Source organism: Urtica dioica, chromosome 10, assembly GCF_054948205.1.
Source record: "Urtica dioica subsp. dioica isolate 48M chromosome 10, U.dioica_male_clone48M_v1_H2, whole genome shotgun sequence".
Lineage (NCBI taxonomy): Eukaryota > Viridiplantae > Streptophyta > Magnoliopsida > Rosales > Urticaceae > Urtica > Urtica dioica.
In genome coordinates, this window is record NC_142765.1 from 24,289,639 (window position 1) to 24,312,204 (window position 22,566).

Below are 22,566 nucleotides of genomic sequence, written 5' to 3' on the forward strand. Positions count from 1 at the left end.
TGGCTTTTTCCATTTATTTATTGCTTCTTTTTTTCACTCATTAAGTACCAATTTTTCATTCGTCCTAGTTCCGATTTTTGCAAATTAAAATCGGTTTTATATTTCTTGTTAAGAGGAATAAGGATCCGGTTAAATCCGACCATTTCGACGTGTGGGTCCGACTTGAATAATTTCCACAGATTTAGCCCTATTAAACAAACTTTAATCCACATATTTCCAATACTATACTTCAAAAGACGATGAAGTATGTCAACAGTCAACACTACACTTTTCCACACAAGAGAAGTTCCCACTACAGAGACAGAATTGTATCAAAATGCTAATGCAAGGGCAACACAAAACCTCTTCAGAAGTTCAATAAAAAAAAAATTAAAAAAAAAACAAAAAAACAACCCTCTTCAGAGGTAAACCCAAGTTTGGGGGCTCCTGATCCTAAAAGCCTCTGTGGGGGGAAAAAAAGTGAAGGTACTTATATAACATAGAATTACGACATTTTTCTAAAAAATAAAAACATGAGAAAACAATTTAAATCTAGCGGAAGCTATCTTCGAGGATTTTGGTAAACTCATTAAAATCAATTTTGCCATCTCCATTGTTGTCAAAGGCTTGAATCATTCCTTTGCACTCGCTTTTTGAAGCTTCCATGACACCCAATTCACATAGAACTCTTTGCACTTCCACGTCATCGATGAACCCATCTTTGTTCACATCAAACACTTCAAAAGCCTCTCTCACTTCTTCTAACCCCATTTCTTCCTCAACCAACTCGTCCTCATCACAAAAATTCGTCTCTAAATATTCCCACATCACATCTTTTACTTCTCTTATGCTTATTATCCTCTTTCTGTCATTTACTTTTTTAATTGGTACTAATTTATGGGCACGTTTGGCCTCAGCTTTCTTTACTTTGATAACTATGCCTTCGAAATAGGCCGAAATCACTTCCCATGCATGGTAAAGAAAAAACAATGTGATTTTCAAAACGTACCTTAGAGTTGACATTACAAAGGATTCTAGTGTCACCGATTTCGGGTTACATTTGACCATCTCTCTCTTCATTACATGTCTAATTATGTGTTACATGTTCTAGTAATGATATATTTATAGACTATAGAGTTGGGTGTGAAACGAAGAGGAAATTGCATTGACAAATCCCGACAGTTACTCCATTTTTTTCTTCTTTTCTTTTTTCCTCAGTTTGAACTTTTTGAGTCGTTTGTGAAACTTCCGGAGGTTTCCCAAGAAAAAAAATATATATATATATATATCTGCTCTGAATAATTGGTAGCGTTCAAATGGAAGTAAGACTAGTCATTATATTTTGGATGCAAGTGCTTGACCAGTCTGCAAGTCTTTTTACTTTATGTCTAAGTGAAGTTCTACGTAATTTCGTATCATGTAATAGTGGGTTTAGTTTATATTACACGCTATGACATCGTGTAATCTTTTACATAACCGTCTTGCTTTTTTATTCATTTTTATTTTCTCGACTAGTTTCAACTTTTAAGCAATGATCGAAATACCATTACGTTATCGTTTCGGGACTCAAATATTACAGGTATCTGATCGTAAGTCAATGGCATACCGTGGAATATAGAAAATGAAAGGGTAAATTGTGTCGTTGAAGTTATCGTTACTATTGAGGAATATCGTCGAATGTCGTACTTACCGAGAGGAATGTAGTGAATAAATATTTATAAAATAATCATAAATAAAATATGATAAAAATGGAAAAAGTCTACAGTAATAGTTAAAAACAAACACAAACTTAATAACATATAGTTCAATACAGAGTACAAAATCAAAATAATAATAATATTCATGTTAAAAATCAATAATTTATACATAAAATTTCATATTCAACGACTAATTTAACAAAAAAAAAATCCAAAAACACATTCAAATCTAAACCATATTTTCTGTTGTAACTAAAAAATTGAAAAATATTGTATACAAACTCCAATTAAACACAATAATGAAGTTAGAAACTAAAAATTTGAACTAAATCATCAAAAACTAACAACAAATTTCATGAAAACACTAAATATCATCAGATTTTAAGAATTGCCGGGATTTGACCACTTACCTGTAAGTTTTCGTCGAAATGCAGTGAGAATTTGCCTAAAAACAACCAGAGAGTGAAAGGATTCTCCGAAAACGACGGAAACCGAAAGGGTTTCCTCGGAATCTAAAAAAAATTACAATATCATACATACTCGCACTGAGAATTTTCGATCGGAATCCGCGGAATTTCAATCATTGGTTTCAAGTAATAAAGAAATCACTTCCACGTAGAAACTCAGGTTACCTTATCAAAATCAATTAAACTTAAAATTTGACAAATTCATTACGAAATGAGTTGTGCAAATACTATAATATCTTCATAATTTCGTGAAAAATCGGTCATGAAATATAAAATTACAACTGTTCAATCACAAAATTATATTTTTCACGAACGATTTTAAAATTTTGTGACAGATCCATCACAAAATAAGAAAACGGTTACGAAAAATATTTTGGTAATAAATTCATTTTCTGTCTTGATTTTAGTAATATAATATTCAAATTTTAAGCTTTAGTTGATTTTGGTAAAGTGAAATGAGCTTAGTAATATTTGTGCTAAAATCTCAAGTTAAAAATGTATCTATAAGAGTTTAAAATATCTTTTTAAATGGTGCGGAATAATAAAGAAATAATTTTTCCAATCCATAATCTCTAATAAAATTTATAAAAAAAAAAGGATTTATATCATTTTAAATGATTATGGTGTAAAAAAAGTTCTTTTAGATCACTAAATAAGTTTTAGTTATATATTACTTTAAAATTTCAAAAAACAAGTGAATAGAATAAGAGAAAATTATATAACTAGCCTAAAACGTGCGTCACTTTTCATATTTCACTCATGTTTTCAAAATAATTCGGCTGTAATTGTTTATCTTTTCTCCGAACAAAAGTTATTGAAATATGATTAACAATTATTGAAATTTGGTTAACATTTGAAATATGGGTAACGGTTATTAAAATTTGATTAACAGTTATTGAAATCTGGTTCAAAATATTAGTATATTGGCAAAAAAATTTAAATAAGCTATATGCCTAAGTCTCTCATAATATAAATCATTGTGTATCAACATTTGAATCATTATTGCAAATTCTATGTAATACATAAGCTATAGCGAACCATTTTGATAACAATTTTATAGTCCGTAACCGACAACTTAGGGTCGGGCCGTTTGGTTTAGTATTCTAAATTTGTTTTCTGTTTTTAAATTTTGTTTTTAGATTCTAATTTTAAATTTAAAAACAGATTTAGAATTACGTTTTAGAATATTTTAAAATGTTGTTTGATTATGTTTTACATTCAATTGTTTTAGAGTTTAATTTAAAATATAAGAGAGATAAAATATAGGGCATTGTAGCGAAATAGCCAAAATGAAACTATAAAATTTGTTTTTAGCCTATGTTTCACGACTTTTAGGGAAATAGCCAACATGATTATGTGCCAATAATTAAGGTCTTATTTACCCTTATTTATTAATAAATTCGTCATTTTCTCTTTCCTATTTTTTTCCTACACTTTTTTTTACATAAAACTTCAAAAAATCATATCTATCTCATATGAACTCGAAATTAAGTGATTCCAAATCCTACGGATTCGTGACACCGAGATCTTCAAAAATAGATCCATTGTGTTTGATGGAAAATAATTTTTAATACCATAGATGTAGAAAAATCTACCTTAAATATGGAAATAACTGAAATTTTTTGAAATTGTCAAAAAAATAAATGGAAATGTAAATATGATGCATTAAAAATAATTTTTATCAAACACAATTGGTCTATTTTTGAAGATCTCGACGCCACGAATTTGTAGGATTTGAAATCACTCAATTTCGAGTTCGTATGAGAAAGATACAAATTTTTGAAGTTTTGATGAAAAAAATTATTTGAAAAAAAATAGGAGAGAGAAAGTGACGAATTTATTAATAAATAAGGGCAAATAAGACTATAATTATTTCCACTTAAGCCATTTGACTATATCCCTAAAAATTGTCAAACATAGGCTAGATCTAAAATCACATGTTTAAAGTGGCCTAATTAGTTACAAATCTCTAAAATATAAAACATTTTTTCATTGTTTTCTGTTTTTTAAACAAATTTCAAAGAAAAAGAAACATGATTCTAAATTTGTTTTTTAAGTACCATAACCAAACATGTTTTCTAAAAGTATTTTCTAGACTTTAGAATTAGAAAACATAAACAAATTTGGAATCACAAACAAAACAGCCCCTTATCATTTTCTCATAGAAACAATGCACTGACAATATTATATCACAAACCATTTATCATATCAACCATTAAAGTTAATAAACATTACAATTAATGGTATGAATATTACGGAATGCAAAGTGACAAATACTTTGTAACGATTTTGGACTAAAAAAATTGGGTTATATAGGTATATAGCCACACGGCTATAGGGGAATTTGATTTTAACCAACCTTTTGTTAATTTCCTGTTAATAGCCACATCAATCTATTTATAACATGTTAAAAGACTTGAATGACCTCAAATAATTTCCGCCCATTGTCACCTCAAAATTAAAAAAAAATGTGCATTAATTAGAATCCAGTCAAATCCCGCCCAAAATTTTCAACCCATTAATTAAAAAGGAAAAAAAATTAATCGGCCATAACTACATCGCACAAATTGAAGGATACAATTAACACGGGATATTTAACCATCTGACCAAAACCAAATCTTCACGCAGCAAAAAAAAAAAAAAAAAAAAAAAAAAAAAACCTCTCTAACGAAAACCCTAAGAGGAGAGCTGAGTCTCGGTGTCGGAGCGGCGATGCTCCAGCGATGAAGGACTCTCCGTCGCCTGTAAAGAAGAAGAATTGGGAAAGAAGAACCCAAATGTTTTATTTTTTATTAATGAAGATCCTTCATTTTTTTCTCTCTCTTCTTCTTCTTTTTTTCATCGGAATTGCTAGTGGTTTTGAGTGTATGAGATTTGTTTAAGTGATTGTGAATTTACTGAGATTTTGGTTCTAGTGAATTCTTATCCAAAATTGTAAATACGACGTTGATTTACAGTTAATACCAATTGTTTTATCGTAAAATGCATTGTAAATACAAAGATGATTTACAGTATATTCGTGTAAATAAACTGAAAAAGTTCTGGAAATACTTTGGACGTTCTAAAATTATGAAAACAAATAATATCAATAAATGAAGAATATATTTACAGATTTTATCCATAATAAATTGCCACGAAAATAGAAACTAATTAGTTAAAGTCAACGCTGAAAATTTCCAAATACACGTTAACAATCTTTCCAAATCGGTTAGATTCAAAATAATAAAAAAACTGCCTAATTCAATTAGCGGGTGTAATAAATAAGGGCGAATGTGTAAAACTAATTTAATTAATAAGATGCTACATAAGCAAGATGACTATTTACGAGAAATTAACGAAAGGTTGATTAAAACCAAATTGCTAGTTTTTAAGATGGTTACGTAGCCAATTATTTGAAAAAAAATTAGGGCGATTTGAAGTTTTGAATGTTTTCCGAGTTTTAAATTATATTTGATTGAGTAATTTAGTTTAGGTTTTAGTTTTAGACCGTGAGTATTTTGAGAATATTAAATATTTTGGTTTGTAGTTAACTGTTGTCTTATATAAAATGATACTTGAGCTAAAAGTTCTTTTAAATCAATATTTTCTGAGCTTAAGTACACCTAATTTTATTCCACGAATTTTAATGGTATGAATATGTATTTATAAATATATATGTACCTTATCCGAAGAAAATTCCATGACAGAAAAGAAAATTTTAACGTCCAGACGAAAGTGACACGTCAGATATTTATAGTCGTTTGAAGGTGAAAGGTGTCGTTTAACCACACGGAGTTCACAGCTGAAAAAAACCACAAAGACAAACGATGCTTATCACCTCTTCTTCTGCTCCTACTCTGCTTCAATTTCCAATTCCATCATTAAGGTCTTCTCAGAGAAATCGGGACTTAATTCCCACAAATCGGCGAGACTTCTTGGCGCTAGTCTCCATCGCCACTACCACTCTCCTCGTTTTCTCTGCCGACCCGCAAAACGCTTCAGCTCTCACCAACCGGTAATTCCATTACGCTTCAGCTAAACTTGATAAACAGAATTCCATTTCCTTAATACCCACCTTCTTGTTTGTTGAAATGTCTCACAAAACAGGAAAAAAAAAAAAGTGATAGCATCATTATGTAAGAGATTTATTTACTTATATATTGGAAAAAAGTAACTAAATTTATGTATAAAAAAAAAGTACAGAGAAAGAGAGACTAAGATGAGAGCAAGAAAGAATTCGAATAAGAACAACCGGCCCTTGTCGCCGGCGGCGAAGGATCGCCGGAGCAGCGAACAAAGGTCTCCGAGAGCCAGCGCCGTTGCGACCGCAGAGAGTGAATTCAGTCTCGCGGAGCCGCGGAGCTTCCCGTACAGCGTGAAGCAGCAGTGTTGGGAAAAAGCGGAGAAGGTGAAAGGGCGGGACCCGGACAGGTGGCGCCGGGACTCGCTCGGCAACACAATCTTCCGCAAGCTCGTCGGCTGCCCCGGCTGTTTGTGCCACGACTACGACCACATTGTACCTTACTCTAAGGTATTGCTCTTTTTGCTCTTCATTTTTTTTTCGCAACATGGATTTGCTTTTGCTTCGCAAGGATTGACTTGTGTGGTGTGTATCTTCCACGTTTCAGGGTGGACCGAGCACGCTGGAGAATTGTCAAGTTTTACAGGTATGCTAGTTGGTTATTCTTTTGCTTCGGATATATAATCCAGAGATTAGCCCTGATTCTCTAAGAAGACTAGTCACTAGTCTACCCGGTTTGGTTACTTGAAATTTTAGGACATTAATCAACTAGTTTGTGGCGAACTCACAGTCTCAGTTCGGCTTATCTTGGTTAAATATACTCGTTCGAGAGCACATTCGATGATATATTTTTAACAACTAATTATACTGACGATGATTTTGATCGGCTTTAAAATGAAAACTATGAAGTCGTGAGGCCACCAAATGCTAGGGTTCGCGACTAAGGCGTGCAAAACAACAGCAATTTTTTTCGAGGGTATTGAATCGTCGTTGATGGGAAGAAAAAAAAAATCGGTGTTCGCTCTTTTGTGCAGTCATTGAGTCCCGAAGTGAAGGAAGTTCCATGCCCATGAATCCCAACTATTCCTTAATGGGTTAAATATGTTTTGCGGCCAATGAACTAGAAAATAAGCTACGATACCAAATTTTAGGACCTAAGGTTGCTGTTATGTTGGAGCGAAAAAACCTCCCAAAGAGTTGGTCTTGCTGAGCTGTGTGGATAAGTACACGGTCTCAGATTTAATCTCACATAAACTCAAAAACTTTGGCCCACTAGGCGGTCTCCTAGTCGAACTGTCAAGGCTTCCTGGGCTAAGTCCATGGAAGACCCACTAGTTGTGTGTTAGGACTGTTAGCGCAGCATCGTAATTACAAATCCGTTACTTGGTATAAATAAGAGGTGAATGAAAGTAAAAGGAAAGCAAAAAAGATTGAGTAAAGAGTTGGATTGTTTCATTTGGAGAAAACAAGCCTCTCAAAAGCTGGTAAAAACCTTGTATTATCCCTATTTCTTGGCAATGAAATATTCAGGGGCGTATCATTGTGTTTACAATCCCTCTTACGCTCCACAAAGAACATCAGCGCCCATAGTATAAATAGAGAAAAAAATAGGGCCAACAGATACAAAACTAAAATTTCCAAATAACCTCCACTAATTGTCGCTACATTCTAATTTTCGTCCAGAGGGCTCCGTTCTTCAACCCCCACGTCGACTTGACCGCACAAGTCGATTCGGGGCATAATTGTCCTAAGGTTTTCATAGATAATTAGACCCCATAACTCAACAGCAGACACTAACTAGTCTATCGTGACCTTAACTAGTCGGGAATAGCCCTTTCAAGTGTGACTACTAAAATACTCGCAGTTTTTATTTTTATTTTTTTATTATTATTATTATGTTAAGAGTCCTAATGTCTCGTATCGGGACTCAGGCAACTGTTAATCGCTCAAAGGGGAATCGGACAGAGTACTCCAGAGCCGAACTGATTCAGAAAAGCTCTTACTGTCGAGTTTCAGGTATTCAAAAAGACTCGTTTCAAAACTCATCATGAACCATTGTACTAACATTTCCGCTACAAACCGTTTAATGAACTGCAGGTAGAGACATGGATCTCCTCGAGCTCTCGGCTTATGGAAATGTACGCCGGACACAAGATTCCGGAGGATGTAAAATCCAGTAACTACAATACTAGTTCAAATCGCGTCTCTCAGATTTTTATTCATATCAACACCGTCGCTATAAACAATCGACAGTGATGTCATTGATCACCCTTTTAGCTACTACTGATTTTAGATACCCAAATCTGCACGTTATCAAGCCAGGATAGATATTACTGAAGTACAACTTTCAATGTTCTCTTTTGAGGAGATATTTGCCGAGTATAAACAGTTAATTGAAGTCAAAGTTTGCACACATGTGAATAGTTGATTTAGCTAATAGAAAAAAACTATTTTGAATGATTTAGTTCGAGTATTATTTGAACCACCTGATTCGAGCAGGTTGGAAAAATTGATTCTCTATGTAAAGCTATCATTTGTTAATAACCTTGCTAAAGCCTAAAACTGAAACACATAAACAAATATAGTATCTAACTTGGTAAATTAATCGGTCTATTGTTTCGCTCTATATTTAAAGTACGTATATTGCTACTGGTATCGATATATATTTTTTTTATTGAGCTTTTTTTTAATTAAGCGTTTCTTTTTGTTTGATTTTCTCGTAAAGAAGAAATATGCCTTTAAATTTGAGCCCTCAATGTATCCCTTAACATAAATATAATAGCGGGTTAGCGGCATAACTATTAAGACTATGATATAATGTAATTTATACCGCCAAAAAAGAAATGAGTAGATAAATCTATAAATATTAATGGATTCTTAAAAAAAGCATATTACCACGACCACGCCACGAGTGAGTATAAATGGATTCTTTAAAATAATATATATATATATATATATATATATATATAGAGAGAGAGAGAGAGAGAGAGAGAGAGAGAGGCTTTTGTCGAATATTTTTTATTCGACATTATCTACTTCAGTTTTGGCACTATGAATCCGATTAAAGTTTAAGACTAGACTAAAATTAAAATAAAAATAAATACTCAGCTTCATGTCGTTCCGTTAATTATTATAAAGTGCCTATATATGCGAGACGAACGAAAAAAAGTAATAACATAGAAAGTAACTAAACCCTAACTTTACTACGTCGTAATATGATGCTATTCCCTTTCATATATTCAATTCTGCTAAATTATTCACATTATTATTATATTCACTTGAAAGAGCCAGAAAGATGACAATAGTACTATTCACAAATTTTACATCATTAACAGACACAAACGTCGCAAAACCCTATACTACGAAGAGGCTTCGTTGAAATCGATGGATCTTGACAGCGCTGCGGGGTTAGCCATGAGAACCGCGCGGGCATCAGCGTCGCCGCCGCACTTCCAGGAGCGTCCTAAGCCGGAAAACATCCCGGAGCCGCCGTGGCGGTCAATTCCGAGAGCGGCCCAGATAGAGCTCTTTGCCGCCTCCGCCGGATCGTCTATCCGCAGCGTCTTCGGCCGCCGGCAGCGGACGTGGAAGGGCGTCTCCGGCGAGGGATCGGCGGCGGAGACGGGAAGAGACTTGGCGGACTTGCGGCGGCCGGCGCCGACGGGGACGTCGCGCATGGAGCCGCCGGCGGTCCAGTAGCGATGGCAGGTTTTGCAGAAATGGCGAGGCTGCTTCGTGTTGTAGTTGTTGAAGTAACAGAACTTTGTCTCTGTGCTCGTGCACCGTGGACAGCTCAGCATCTTCTCAGCCCTTTTCGCCGGAGACGACGGCTAAATATTAAAAAAATTAAAAAATAAAGACAAATTAGTAAAAGAGAAATTCTCCTCTCTTATATTGACACTGTGGTGTATTCCCTGAGAGCGAAATCGACAGAGACCAAAAATATGGTATTTTTGGAACACAACCGAACAAGGATGTACCTTATTATATATATATATATATATATATATATATTTTTTTTTTTTCAATACTGATAATAAATTTTATTAATTACCTTGTTCTCTGTGTGGATGATCTCGTGTTCGTCTACCACTGCGTGTCTTTCCGAGCCCTGTGAAGGCGACTGGGCTTCGGTGGGAACACGAATGTTCGTTCCGAAAAGCTTGATTCCTGAGTACTTGCTCTCTTGCATATCTTTTATGTAATTCTTATCTGAGAGGGAGAGAGAGAGAGAGAGAGAGAGAGAGAGAGAGTCTCAGTTGGCAAACAGAGTAAAGAGACAAGGATTTAGAAAAAAGTGAAGGGTCGTCTTTGATTTTGATCCTTGTAAATTTGAGGTGTACGCCACGTCAGCGGTTGGCTCGTTTGTGAGCCACGAGTAATATGTGTGGCCTGTTGAGAACTTCTGACTAAACGTTCTTGAACGTTGAATGAATTTTTTTTTTTTTTTTTTTTTTTCTGTTTGCTCGAAGACCAACGGTATACACAAGCTGACGTCTGCTCAAGACATCTTGTGATTTTCTTTGATAATTTATAAGTGATGGCTAACAAAATAGTTGATAAGTGCAGTTATCTCGGTTTTTTTTATTTTTTTTTTATTTTTTTTCATTTGAAAGGAGGTTGTTATTGAGAACCTTTTTTTTTCATAGACCTCATAATTAATAAAATATTAAAATTGGATACATCATTTAAAAAAAATATTTGAAATTGGATTTTTTAATCATTTTTATAGACAAAAATGTTTTCGACAATATTTAAACCATGCTAAATTGGCATTGAAAATCATCGAAAACTATAATAAATCATAAAAAAAAATCTAATTTAAATAGTCATCGCAAATTATTGAAAACCATAACGCAAACATCAGAAGTCATTGAAAAATTTATTTTAAAGTAAAAAAACTTAAATACTCTTTGTGACATTTTTTGTCTAAAAATTGGTCAAAAGTCTAATTTCAAAAGTCTCCTCTTGTATGAGTTAGTTTAATCATATTTAGTAACATATTTTAATTATTAAAATTTAAAATATTTTCTTATAATTTGCATCTACATTGGAGATGTTCTTAACCATGAATTTAATTAAGAAAAACTAACTTTTTTGTAGCTTTTGTATATTTATTAATGAGATTTATAAGCATAATTTATTCTATCGAGATTTATTCTTTTGAGTTTGCTTAAATAAGATTAAAATAAAATATTTTTTAATTATTTATTATTTGATATTTAAAACTTTCAATTTATCAACTACTTTTTTTTTCTTTTTTTTGTAAATTTATTTACTAAACTTTAAAAACTTAAAATACATTGAATACGCTTTTTAGGAAACATTGAAACAAACTTTTAACTCTATTTTTTTTGTATTCCATTAAGAGCATCTTCAATGCAAGCGTTTTAAATTGTTTTACATGTTCTAAAAAATAATATTTTATAATTGAATTGAGTTTCACTTAAACTAAATTAGTGGTTGATTTAATATTTTATTAATTTTTTATGAGAAAAATGAGAAATATCGTTGTCAAAGTGACTACAATGTCATAATCATTACTATATACATAAACATAAAAAATGATGGGACGATTACACGTAAACAACAAAATAAATTTGGTTGCTTGTATTAGAGACAGAATACTCCAAACAAGTAAACTGCAATCGGAAGACTACTGTTCTTTTGTGTTTTTAATCTATGCAATTTATGATTTAGATAGGCTTCCGCTATTATTGTATTTTTATTTTTCTTGAATCTAATTGAAGTAGGATTAATTCAAAATCCTAACATCGCAACTATCTCTCTCTCTAGCTACGCCGCCGGACAAGGCGCTGGATATGTTGAATCAGAGAAGCACGGTGAGCGACATGAGCTAAACAGAGCGGATTCTTTGTTGATGGAAAGAGCGTCACGCTTCAGTTTTTCGCCGGACCATCTCGCCGACTGTTTGAACAAATGCCTGAGACGGAAAGCCCTGAGAGCAGGCAAGCAAGTCCACGCAACGCTGATCAGCTCCGGGATGAACACGAACGTGTTGTCACTCAGCTCCAAGCTCGTGGGAATGTACGCGAGTTCCGGCGATATGAAGTCAGCTAAACTCGTGCTCGGAGAAATCCGAAAGCCCAATGCTTTCGCATTCAATTGGATGATTTTCGCTTCCTCGTTCAACGGGGATTTCGAAGACGCGATCAGTTACTTTTCTTTGATGCAGAAAATGGGGATTTGTCAGAACAAATTCACGTTCTCGATCTTGCTCAAAGCTTGCGTTGGGTTGTTGGACTTGAATAAAGGGAAAGAGGTTCATTGTGTCGTGACCAAAATGGGGTTCGAAGGCGACGCGTCTGTGGGTAATGTGATGGTCGATATGTACTGCAAATGCGGACGAGTGTATTACGCACGGAAGATGTTTGATAAAATGTCTCAAAGAGACGTGGCTTGTTGGACGTCCATGATTTGCGGGCATTTCGCTGTGGGCGAGGCCGGGTTAGCGAACGACCTTTTCGAGCGGATGAAATCAGAAGGACCCGAGCCAAACGTTTTCACTTGGAACGCCATGATCGTGGGTTTCGCTCGTTGCGGTGATTCAGACAGCGCTTTTGCTATGTTCGACATGATGAGAAGAGCAGATAATATTCCCGATTCAGCCACTTGGTCCGCTATAATATCGGGGTTCGCTCAGAGCCATCGCCAAGCCGAGGCCTTGGAAATGTTCCGAGCCATGTTGCTCTCCGAGACGAGGCCCACCCAAGTCACCATAGCCGGGTTGCTTCCGATTTGCGGCCTCACAGGCTCGATAAAAATCGGGAAACAGCTTCACGGGCACGTTTTTCGAATGAGCCTCGAAATAAACGCCTTCGTCGCAAGTGCTCTAGTCGACATGTACTCGAAATGCGGCGACATAAACACCGCCCGCAGCGTTTTCGATAGCATCCGTACAAAAACCGTCCCGCTGTGGAACGCAATGATTGGATGCTACGGGAAGCACGGAATGGTTGACTCATCGCTCCAACTTTTCGATCGAATGAGCGAGGAAGGAGTGAGGGCAAACACGGTAACTCTTGTCTCCGTCTTATCCTCTTGCAGCCACGGCGGGTTGGTCGAGAGAGGCTCGAGTATTTTCAGGTCTATGAAAGAGAGGTTTGGGATCGAGGCGAGCAAAGAGCACTACGCTTGTCTAGTGGACCTTCTGTGCCGCTCGGGGAAGATCGAAGAGGCTTACGAGGTCGTGAAAGGATCGCCGGTCGGAGTCACGGAGTCTATAGCCGGGGCTTTCTTTCACGGTTGTAGAGTTCACGAGAGAAGGGATTTGGCCAAAATGGTGTCTGAAGATATTTTGGGAACAAAGTTGAGGAAACCGGGTGGTTTTGTGACGTTGTCGAATATTCACGCGGGTCATGGAGATTGGGAAGAGGCTCAGAGTGTCAGGAAGGTGATGAAGGAGAAGAGAGTCCATAAAAGACCTGGTTTTAGCTGGCATGAAAGAAGGGATTAAAGAAGAGTATAGGACTCTTGTTAGGTTGGTGAAGGACATATTTTACGGGTTGATATTTGCATTAAATTATCATTTTTAAGAAAATAGAAAGAAAATGTAAAAATTAAATAAAAGTTGTATTTTTTTAGTAACAATTATGGTATATAAAAAATATATCACATGTTAAAAATAGATATTCATCTAATAATACAATCGTATTATCGAGCCCTTTCTTGGTACTATATTTGGTAAATATACGGGTCTAAATTACGAGATATATATGAGACTTTATGATAAAAGATAATAGACGCTTATATATTTATTTATTTTATAAAAAGTGCTTATATCAATTTAAGTAGAAATTGTAAATACGGCATGGATCTGAATCTTTTATTGATTTTATGGGTCATTGTGGTCCATAGAAGATAGAGACAATTTAGATGTATACGCAGCTTTGCTGGATAGATATAAATGGAAAATGTCATCTTAGAAGTCTTGTATGATAAGAAAATATTTAGGTTAGAATTATTTCATTACATACTAATAACACCTCAGATTTAAGAAATATATTACGAAGTCATAAATCTAAAATTATACATGTATTTTTATTTTAGACAAAATATACCTCTGTTATAAAAAAAAAAAAAAAAAAGGACAAATTTTAGCACGTTGTCTCTCACTCAGTCTATAAACATCTTAAACTCCCCCACCTTGAATTATATACATCTCTAAACGTTAACTATTTTGCAATTTGAACATTTTAAATAATCTAATTCGTTATATTTTTCTTATTTAAAACACACTAATTATCGTAAATAAATTTGCACCAATATCAAAATAGTTATATCGTTGAGATATTTGCATGGATATCAAATTTATTTAAAATAGAGGCCTACATAACACAACGAGTAATGCATTTTTTAGACTTTATAAAAAAAAAAAATAGGTGTATATATATTCAATTTATAAAAAGGGCGATTATTAACTTTAATATGTGTTCATAATTAGCCTTATGTCCAAATTTCTTATAAAACCACATATGTATTTGCCTTAGTTGCTTCTTTTATATTGATGAGCATGATTTATACATGATTATAATCTGTTTCCGAGCTTGAATCTCACGCGTTTTCGAGTGAATTTGATGTGTTTTTTAGTGATTTTAGAAGATTGCAAGAGAATATTGGTGTTAAGGATGTTATCAAAGCAATTCAAGACGATTAAGATACTTTTGGGTAACTTAGAGCAAAACAAAAAATATGGTGTCACTTTCAGCACAATTTTGAGATTCTCTATCGATGATTTTGGATTAATTCTTTCCAAAATCGAATAGAGATGTCTCTTAATTTTTTAACGCTTATGTGCGAAAATTGAACATCGGAGCAAGAATTTATGAGCATTTCAAGCGTCACTGCGCGTCAAGAAAACTGGTGTGCCGCACAACATTTGGTAAGCCGCACAGAAGCTCCAGAGGGCCTGGTGCGCCAGTTGTGCATCCATGGTGTGGCGCGCACCCTACCCATAAGGTTTTATGCGCCGCACACCTATTTGGTGCAGCGCATAGGCCAAAAAAATAGCTGTTTCATAATTTTTACGTTTTAAATGTAATTTTGACCTTTAAATCTCATTCAAAGGTCCATATAGCTCCGAAAACACCATAGAAACCTACATATACAAGTTAGACTTTCGAAAAATATAAGTTGAGTTTTAAATTAGGTTTTACTTTGTTGTTTGGCTCTTTTGGAGTGAAGGAAAGTCGGAGAAGAACCGCCGTTCATCATCACCATTCAATACCGTCAATTCAGCGTTTCACATTCTTCTCTTTGATTTTGGAACTCCCGTTTTTATTTATGCTTTATTTTGGGTTGATTGTTATTGATTTCTTTTATTTATGTTCGTTGTTTTTTCGTTTCACCATGAACCAAGCCCATTAAGGACTATGATGTAGCAAGTTATAATCATGGTTATGGATTTGTTAATATTATTTGATTGAAGTACTCGTATGCTCTAGATTGCTTTGTTTAAATTAATTTTGTGTGTAATGCTTGAATATGATTCGCGACCGTGTTCATGATAATATGATTGATTTGATGCTCAAAAGAGATTAGATTGATTATGCAATATGATTAATTTACCGTAACATATTCCTAATGACTAAAAATAGCTAGATAGTTACAAAGTCGAGAGAACGTTCTTGTTATTAATGCTAGCCGTTGTTTTAGGGGTTGAGATCGATAGAAGATATCTCAGCATAATTTTAGACAGTTAGATGCACGGGAGAGATCTAACTGATACAATTAACGTGAGCATGATTAGCAAAGTAAGAGCGTGTGAGTCGAGCATTATTTCCGTGAATCCAAACCATATGATTAACTTGTGAAGTCATAGTTTTTTCATTCGCTTATCGTTAAAAATCTACTTTTAATTGCTTTGTTATTTTTTTTAGTTTGAATTAGTCATAATCATCATCATCATACTCGTTTGGTTCAATTCGTCATAGTTAGTTTAGTTAATGACTAACTTTAGTCGTGAAATTTGACAAAACTGAGCAATCAATTCTGTATTTTATTATAATAATAAAGACAAAACTATAGTCCGTATTCCGTAAATTCTCTGTATTTTGTATTTTCTTGATAGTCATGTCAGCAAAAAGAAAAGAAAAATAAGAAAGGGCGAGAAATGGAGAAACGAGAAAGAGAGAAATTAAATGCAAAATAATAATGATTTCATATTTGTCATCCAAAGCGTTCCCACTCTCGAACTCTCTCTCCTCTTTCGCAACCCTCTCTCGCTCCTACGCCGCCGCAGCCCCTCTTCTTCGCCGCCGCCTCCGTTGCCGGAATCCGAAGTTCCCGATTCGACCTCGTGCATGCCACGGTGCCGCCATGGACTCGCCACCACCGGACGTCGATTCCGTCGCGCGCGATCTGCGGAATCAGAGCCTCAGAAGCGACGATGACTCTGGCGACGCTTCCAAGCTGAGCCTCGAGGATCTGAATTGGGACCATTCGTTTGTCCGAGCACTTCCCGGTGATCCTAGGTCCGACTCGATTCCTCGAGAGGTTAGGTCTCTTTTTTTGTTTTTTTTTTTTGTCTGGATGCCGAGAAAATGAGCCAAGGAAACTTCGAATTAATTGAGTTTTGATAGGTCATCAGACTTCGCCTGAATCTATCAATAATTGTATATTATATTGAACCCAAATTGTAAATGGTTATGTATATTTTTAGGTTTTACATGCGTGCTATACGAAAGTATCACCCTCGGTGCAAGTAGATAATCCTCAGCTTGTAGCTTGGTCAGAATCAGTGGCTGATTTGCTTGATTTGGATCCTAAAGAGTAAGTTGTTTTAATATTTTTTTATTTTATTTTCTGAAGATTTGATTATTTGTTTGGGCTATGAAAGTGTGAGAAAATGTTCAGAAATGTGTCCAGCTTCCATTCAAAAGAAGTGGTTTTGTACTGTGTTTAGGATGAAGAACAATAATATAAATAGGATAAAGCATGGAATTTTGGGATTAAGAATGTTGGAAAGTGTTGGGGTATCTAATTTGACTTTGGGAGCAAGTTAAATGTTCTGAATAGCTTGGAATGAATAATTCATTTAAAATTAACTAGCTTAGATAACATCCCGTTGTCAACCATATTAAATATAGTATGGTCATTTGAAATCAAAAGCTATTAAAAAATAATTCTTATAGGATTCAAGATACTTTAAAGATGAATATGATATAATCTATAGGATATTGAACATATAATCGTATTATATTCAAAATTTCAAATAGTAAGTAGGATATAACAAACCAGTTCGGCTAATTATCCTAAGCTCTCATGCTTTTGCCTACAGAATATGATAACTTTCCTGTTTATGAAGGAATCAGAAATGGAAAAGGAAAGTAGCGGCCTAGTTGTAACTGTGAAGACTTCTGTTACATGTGTGTTGTGTTGGTCCATTTCAGATTCGAAAGACCGGATTTTCCTCTTCTGTTCACTGGGGCAACTCCGTTGGCAGGAGCGTAAGTGTCGAAGACATTAACGACCGTGTAGTTACTAACTTGACATTCATTTATCTCACAATCATCCTCATTTGAAATGTGGTCACAGTGTGCCTTATGCTCAATGCTATGGTGGACATCAATTCGGGATGTGGGCTGGGCAGTTGGGAGATGGTCGGGCCATAACACTCGGAGAGGTAATCAATTCCAAGTCTCAGAGATGGGAATTGCAGCTAAAAGGTGCTGGCAAGACTCCGTACAGCCGATTTGCAGATGGTCTTGCCGTGCTCCGTAGCAGCATTAGGGAGTTCCTTTGCAGCGAGGCAATGCACAGCCTAGGGATTCCTACGACTCGAGCCCTTTGCCTCATGACAACAGGAAAATTTGTTACCCGAGACATGTTTTATGAGTAAGTTTTAAAGCTTTGATCTTTACGGTTGTGATACACATTTATTTTTTGTTACAGCATGGGAAAAGAAAGTCGAGATTTTTGAATGTCATATGTGCAGTGGAAACCCGAAGGAGGAGCCTGGTGCAGTTGTCTGCAGAGTTTCTCCTTCGTTTCTGCGGTTTGGTTCGTTCCAAATACACGCGTCCAGAGGCAAAGAGGACATTGGAATTGTTCGTTCACTTGCAGACTATGTCATCAAGTATCACTATCCTCACATAGAGAATATGGATCAAAGTGAGAGTTTGTCCTTTAGCACGGGCGACGATGATCATTCAGTTGTGGATCTGACTTCTAATAAGTATGCAGGTAATTTTTCTAGATTGGTCGACGACTTCTGATCTAATATACTAGAAAGACAAGGTGTATGTGCTTCTTGCCACACTTACCATCGCAAACATTTTATAATCATATTATACGAGAATCATAATGAATTAAACTATACCCATTCATAAGCGTTGGGATAATCAAAGTTTCTTGTCCCCTTATTTCTTGCGTTGCATCATTAACAGCTTGGGCTGTGGAGGTTGCTGAGCGTACTGCGTCCTTGGTTGCCAGGTGGCAGGGCGTTGGTTTCACTCACGGTGTTTTGAATACGGATAACATGAGTATTTTGGGACTCACAATCGATTACGGTCCATTTGGGTTTTTGGATGCATTTGATCCAAGCTACACTCCAAACACCACTGATCTTCCGGGAAGAAGATATTGTTTCGCTAACCAGCCTGATATAGGCTTATGGAATATTGCACAGTTTGCCACGACTTTATCCGCCGCTCAGTTGATAGACGAGAAAGAGGCGAATTATGTAATGGAGAGGTTGGTTTTCGATTTCTCCACCTTTTGCTTGACATAATTATTTTTGTTCAACAACATGTGGTTGAGGATGTTTCCTTTTGATTTGTCGCAGATACGGAATCAAATTCATGGACGATTACCAAGCTATAATGACCTTAAAGCTTGGTCTTCCCAAATACAATAAACAGTTGATCAGTAAACTGCTTAACAATATGGCGGTTGACAAGGTCGATTACACAAACTTCTTTAGGTCGCTGTCGAATATCAAAGCCGATCCGAGCACCCCGGAAGAGGAGTTGTTGGTTCCGCTAAAGACTGTTTTGTTGGATATGGGGAAAGAGCGCAAAGTGGCGTGGACTGAATGGGTTAAATACTACATGGAAGAGGTACAATAAGATCTTGTTATTTGGTTCCCTCACAAACACTTCTGGTTTTTATTTTTATTTGTTTTTATAGTTTGCACTTTGCATAAATTGTTTATAAAACCCCTAATTTTTTTTAAAAAAAATGTCCAAATTGGTCTTGAGCTAGAAATCTTATCAGTTTAGTCCAGTTGATTTTTTTGTTTTTTTTTAATAGTAGCATAACGGGTTTTGCTGAAGTTTTTGGTTGGGTTTGAATTTTGTGTGTGATCAGATTTGACCGAGTTGTTTGTTACTTTGAAAAATCAAGTCTGTTATTTCATTTAAGTTTCTTTATTAAATTTTTTTTTCCCATCATTTCAAGTTAATATTATTAACGTAAACATTAAATTAGTATGATTTATGATTTTGGAGGATTTTTCAAATGAGGGGGCAAAATGACAGAAGCGTTATGATTCAGTGGGCAAATAGACTTTTTTACAATTCCTCCCATTCCAAATGTTTTATAGATGTGGTTTTGAAGTCTCGACTTTAAGTATTAATTGTGTTTTGACTTGCAAACCGCAAACACCAAAGAGACGGTAATAATTTTTGTTTCTGGCTCAGTCACGGAGAACCTACTTATAAGAGATAGAGCAGTGAAAACTTTGTATCTTGTCGAAGAAGCAATGGAATTGAATCCCGTGTTTTTGCAGCTAGCGGGAAGTGGGGTCTCGGATGAGGAGAGGAAGGCGTCAATGGATGCAGCGAACCCGAAATACATTCTGAGGAACTATCTGTGCCAGAGCGCCATCGACGCGGCCGAACAAGGCGATTTCGGAGAAGTCCAAAGGCTGCTTAAAGTGATGGAACGGCCTTTCGACGATCAGCCCGGAATGGAAAAGTATGCTCGCTTGCCTCCCGCATGGGCATATCGGCCAGGCGTATGCATGCTCTCTTGCTCATCCTAATTCTTCCTCTCTTCTTTCTTCTCACTGTTTACCACCCTTGAATCATAAAAATATAAGGTTTAATCACTAGCTTTTTTTAATTTATTTGTTTATTACTGTTATTATAAAAATTTGTTGTTATTATTATCTAAAAAAATGTGGTTTAAAGGTAAAATTTGTATATCATAAGATTGCAGTTTGGGGACTCGTGTGATCTTTTATGGATCGATAAAAATGCGTCGTCTTACAAGGAGAATCGAGCTTATATTTGAAGTCTTGACTCTTGACTAGTAGTCTTCTCGTGAAACTACTAAAAAAAAAAATTCTTCTCGTGAAACTACTCAAATTCGTTTGTTACAAGTCTTCGATATGAATGTTTTTACCATCTACCCTAAACTATTCTTCTTCTTCTTCCTCTTCCTTTTGTTTGTTCTTCGGTATGAACTTGGAGCCCTAAGAGTTCACAATTGAGATTCAATAATAATGAGTTTGCGTGCCGATAATTCAAATTAGGGTTTCAGAATCTAAGAGGAGATTTCCATCGGATTTGGAAAGTAGTGTGGGGAATCTATTAACATGTAAGTTTCTAGGAACCTCGGTTATTGATTATCATTCTTAAGCCATCGATAATATAATCATTATAATTTATTTTCATGTTATTAAATAGGATTAGATACGTATTTAATTTTTTTGCATTGAACACGCCAATTTCGAACGATATCTTGAAAATATATCTTACTCATATATGTGTGGTAGCAGTGGCGGACCCAGACTCGGAAGGGGGGGGGCCCAAAACTGAATTTTGGCTGGAAAAAAAAAAAAAAAAAAAAAAAATTTAAGCCTGAATTTTTTTTGGGGTGGGGGGGGGGGGGGGCAGGCCTCTTGAGCCACCAACGTGGGTCCGCCACTGTGTGGTAGCACGTAACTAAACAATTTATAATTTGCCTTTCGTTTTTTTTTTAAGTAAAAAATAATCCTAATTTTTAATGGTAAGTAAATCAAGAGTTAAAGAGTTTATTATAGTTTATACATGTCAATACGTGGGTAATAATATATTTGGCTTACTCGGCTGGACGGTGCTGAGCGGCAACGATGGTATGCAAAATGAGAGAGAGAGAGAGAGAGAGAGAGAGAGAGAGAGAGAGAGAGAGAGAGAGAGAGAGAGAGAGAGAGAGAGAGAGTCTAAAAATGAAACGTGTGTGAGAGAAGAGAAATATATTTTTGCTAAATATATGGAAAGAAATTCAATTAATTCAAAGAAAATGAATATTTTTTTTAAAATTAACCGGTCATACGAAAATAGGATAAATTATATTAAAGATTTGGTTTAAATGCCATATCATCAAAAATTGATTATTTTAATAAAAATCTTGAAACATTGATGTACCTATAATTAATTTGTTAAATTACCGACCGGTATATGGATTATACTGTGTAATATTTCTAGAGTTTTTGACATACCTATAAAATATTTTTGGAAAACTTAGTTCAGTATATATAACTATGAAAATTGTTATATTAATTTTAATATCATTATTTTATAGAATATTTTTTGGTATACCCGTCGGTATTCCATCAGATTATAATTATAAAAATGATTATCGGTATTTAATTAATTTTGAAATACTAATTGGTAACTGAGGGCTCAATAATATAAAAATACCAATATCAATAGCAGTATATGTACTTTAAATATATAGCGAGACAATAGACCAATCAATTTTACCAAACTAGGTACTATAAATGTAAATTTACTCAAAATCAAAGGTTATTTATAATAAAATAAAAATATCTTACAAGTGCATTTTATACTTGCTGACCATTAATTTTTGGACTTGAGTGTCACGAGTCACGACCTATCAAGTGTTCTTTTTATTTATTTATTTATTTAAGAGTGTTTATGGTGAATTATATGTTTGACGGAGTGTTTTGGTGTTAAAGACATTATTGGGTCACGGCTCAACATTGAAGCATCGGAGAGTCAAAAAGACAAAAACAAGTTAAAATAACTAGAATGTGGCCTCTGCTCGCCGCACAAAAGAAGGAGCGCCGCACAAATTTTCTAGCAGCTTTAAGAGCTTTTCGTGCGGACCGCACAACTCTGCATAGCCAGGCGCGCGTTGTCCCTTACCTTAAGCTCGCCACACCTTACACTATGCGCGTCAACACGTTATATTCCCCGAAATTTGCTCGTTTGAATCGTCGGATATATCTACGGCCCCAAAGAGCTCCGAAAATCATCCACAATCCTAGATATAGGAATCAATTCTCCAAAAAACAAAAATTTGATTTTCATTAGGATTTAGTTTTCTGGTTTGATATGAATCAGAGAAGAAGGCTGTCGCCATCATTGCAACTCAGGGTTTCATCTTCTGCTATTTATCTTTGGAACTCATGTTTATTACGCTTTGTTATTTTATTTTTTTCATAGAGTTTGTG

At 35.2% G+C, this 22,566-nt stretch overlaps 4 protein-coding genes across 4 annotated transcripts; 3 read left to right on the forward strand and 1 right to left on the reverse strand.

The window, feature by feature from the left end:
* The first annotated feature begins 5,932 nt into the window (after positions 1-5,932).
* Positions 5,933-8,575, forward strand: LOC149384318 (HNH endonuclease). Its single transcript, XM_089628676.1, has 5 exons — positions 5,933-6,137; positions 6,326-6,653; positions 6,751-6,789; positions 8,075-8,159; positions 8,241-8,575. Exons 1-5 carry the CDS (start codon positions 5,950-5,952, stop codon positions 8,321-8,323), a joined length of 723 nt encoding a protein of 240 aa, XP_089484802.1. The 5' UTR covers positions 5,933-5,949; the 3' UTR covers positions 8,324-8,575.
* Positions 8,576-9,373: 798 nt separating this feature from the next.
* LOC149384319 (cyclic dof factor 4-like) lies at positions 9,374-10,444 on the reverse strand. The gene is made up of 2 exons (XM_089628677.1): positions 10,198-10,444; positions 9,374-9,973 (listed from the first exon to the last, which is right to left on the reverse strand). The coding sequence occupies exons 1-2, from the start codon at positions 10,333-10,335 to the stop codon at positions 9,503-9,505; spliced, it is 609 nt and encodes a 202-aa protein (XP_089484803.1). The 5' UTR covers positions 10,336-10,444; the 3' UTR covers positions 9,374-9,502.
* Positions 10,445-11,869: 1,425 nt separating this feature from the next.
* On the forward strand, positions 11,870-13,820 carry LOC149384320 (pentatricopeptide repeat-containing protein At5g59600-like). Its single transcript, XM_089628666.1, has one exon. The coding sequence runs from the start codon at positions 12,025-12,027 to the stop codon at positions 13,618-13,620; it is 1,596 nt and encodes a 531-aa protein (XP_089484792.1). The 5' UTR covers positions 11,870-12,024; the 3' UTR covers positions 13,621-13,820.
* A 2,455-nt stretch (positions 13,821-16,275) lies between these two features.
* Positions 16,276-20,326, forward strand: LOC149384321 (selenoprotein O). The gene is made up of 8 exons (XM_089629305.1): positions 16,276-16,658; positions 16,825-16,934; positions 17,555-17,611; positions 17,700-17,999; positions 18,100-18,347; positions 18,551-18,857; positions 18,949-19,222; positions 19,894-20,326. The coding sequence occupies exons 1-8, from the start codon at positions 16,317-16,319 to the stop codon at positions 20,146-20,148; spliced, it is 1,893 nt and encodes a 630-aa protein (XP_089485431.1). The 5' UTR covers positions 16,276-16,316; the 3' UTR covers positions 20,149-20,326.
* Positions 20,327-22,566: the final 2,240 nt, after the last annotated feature.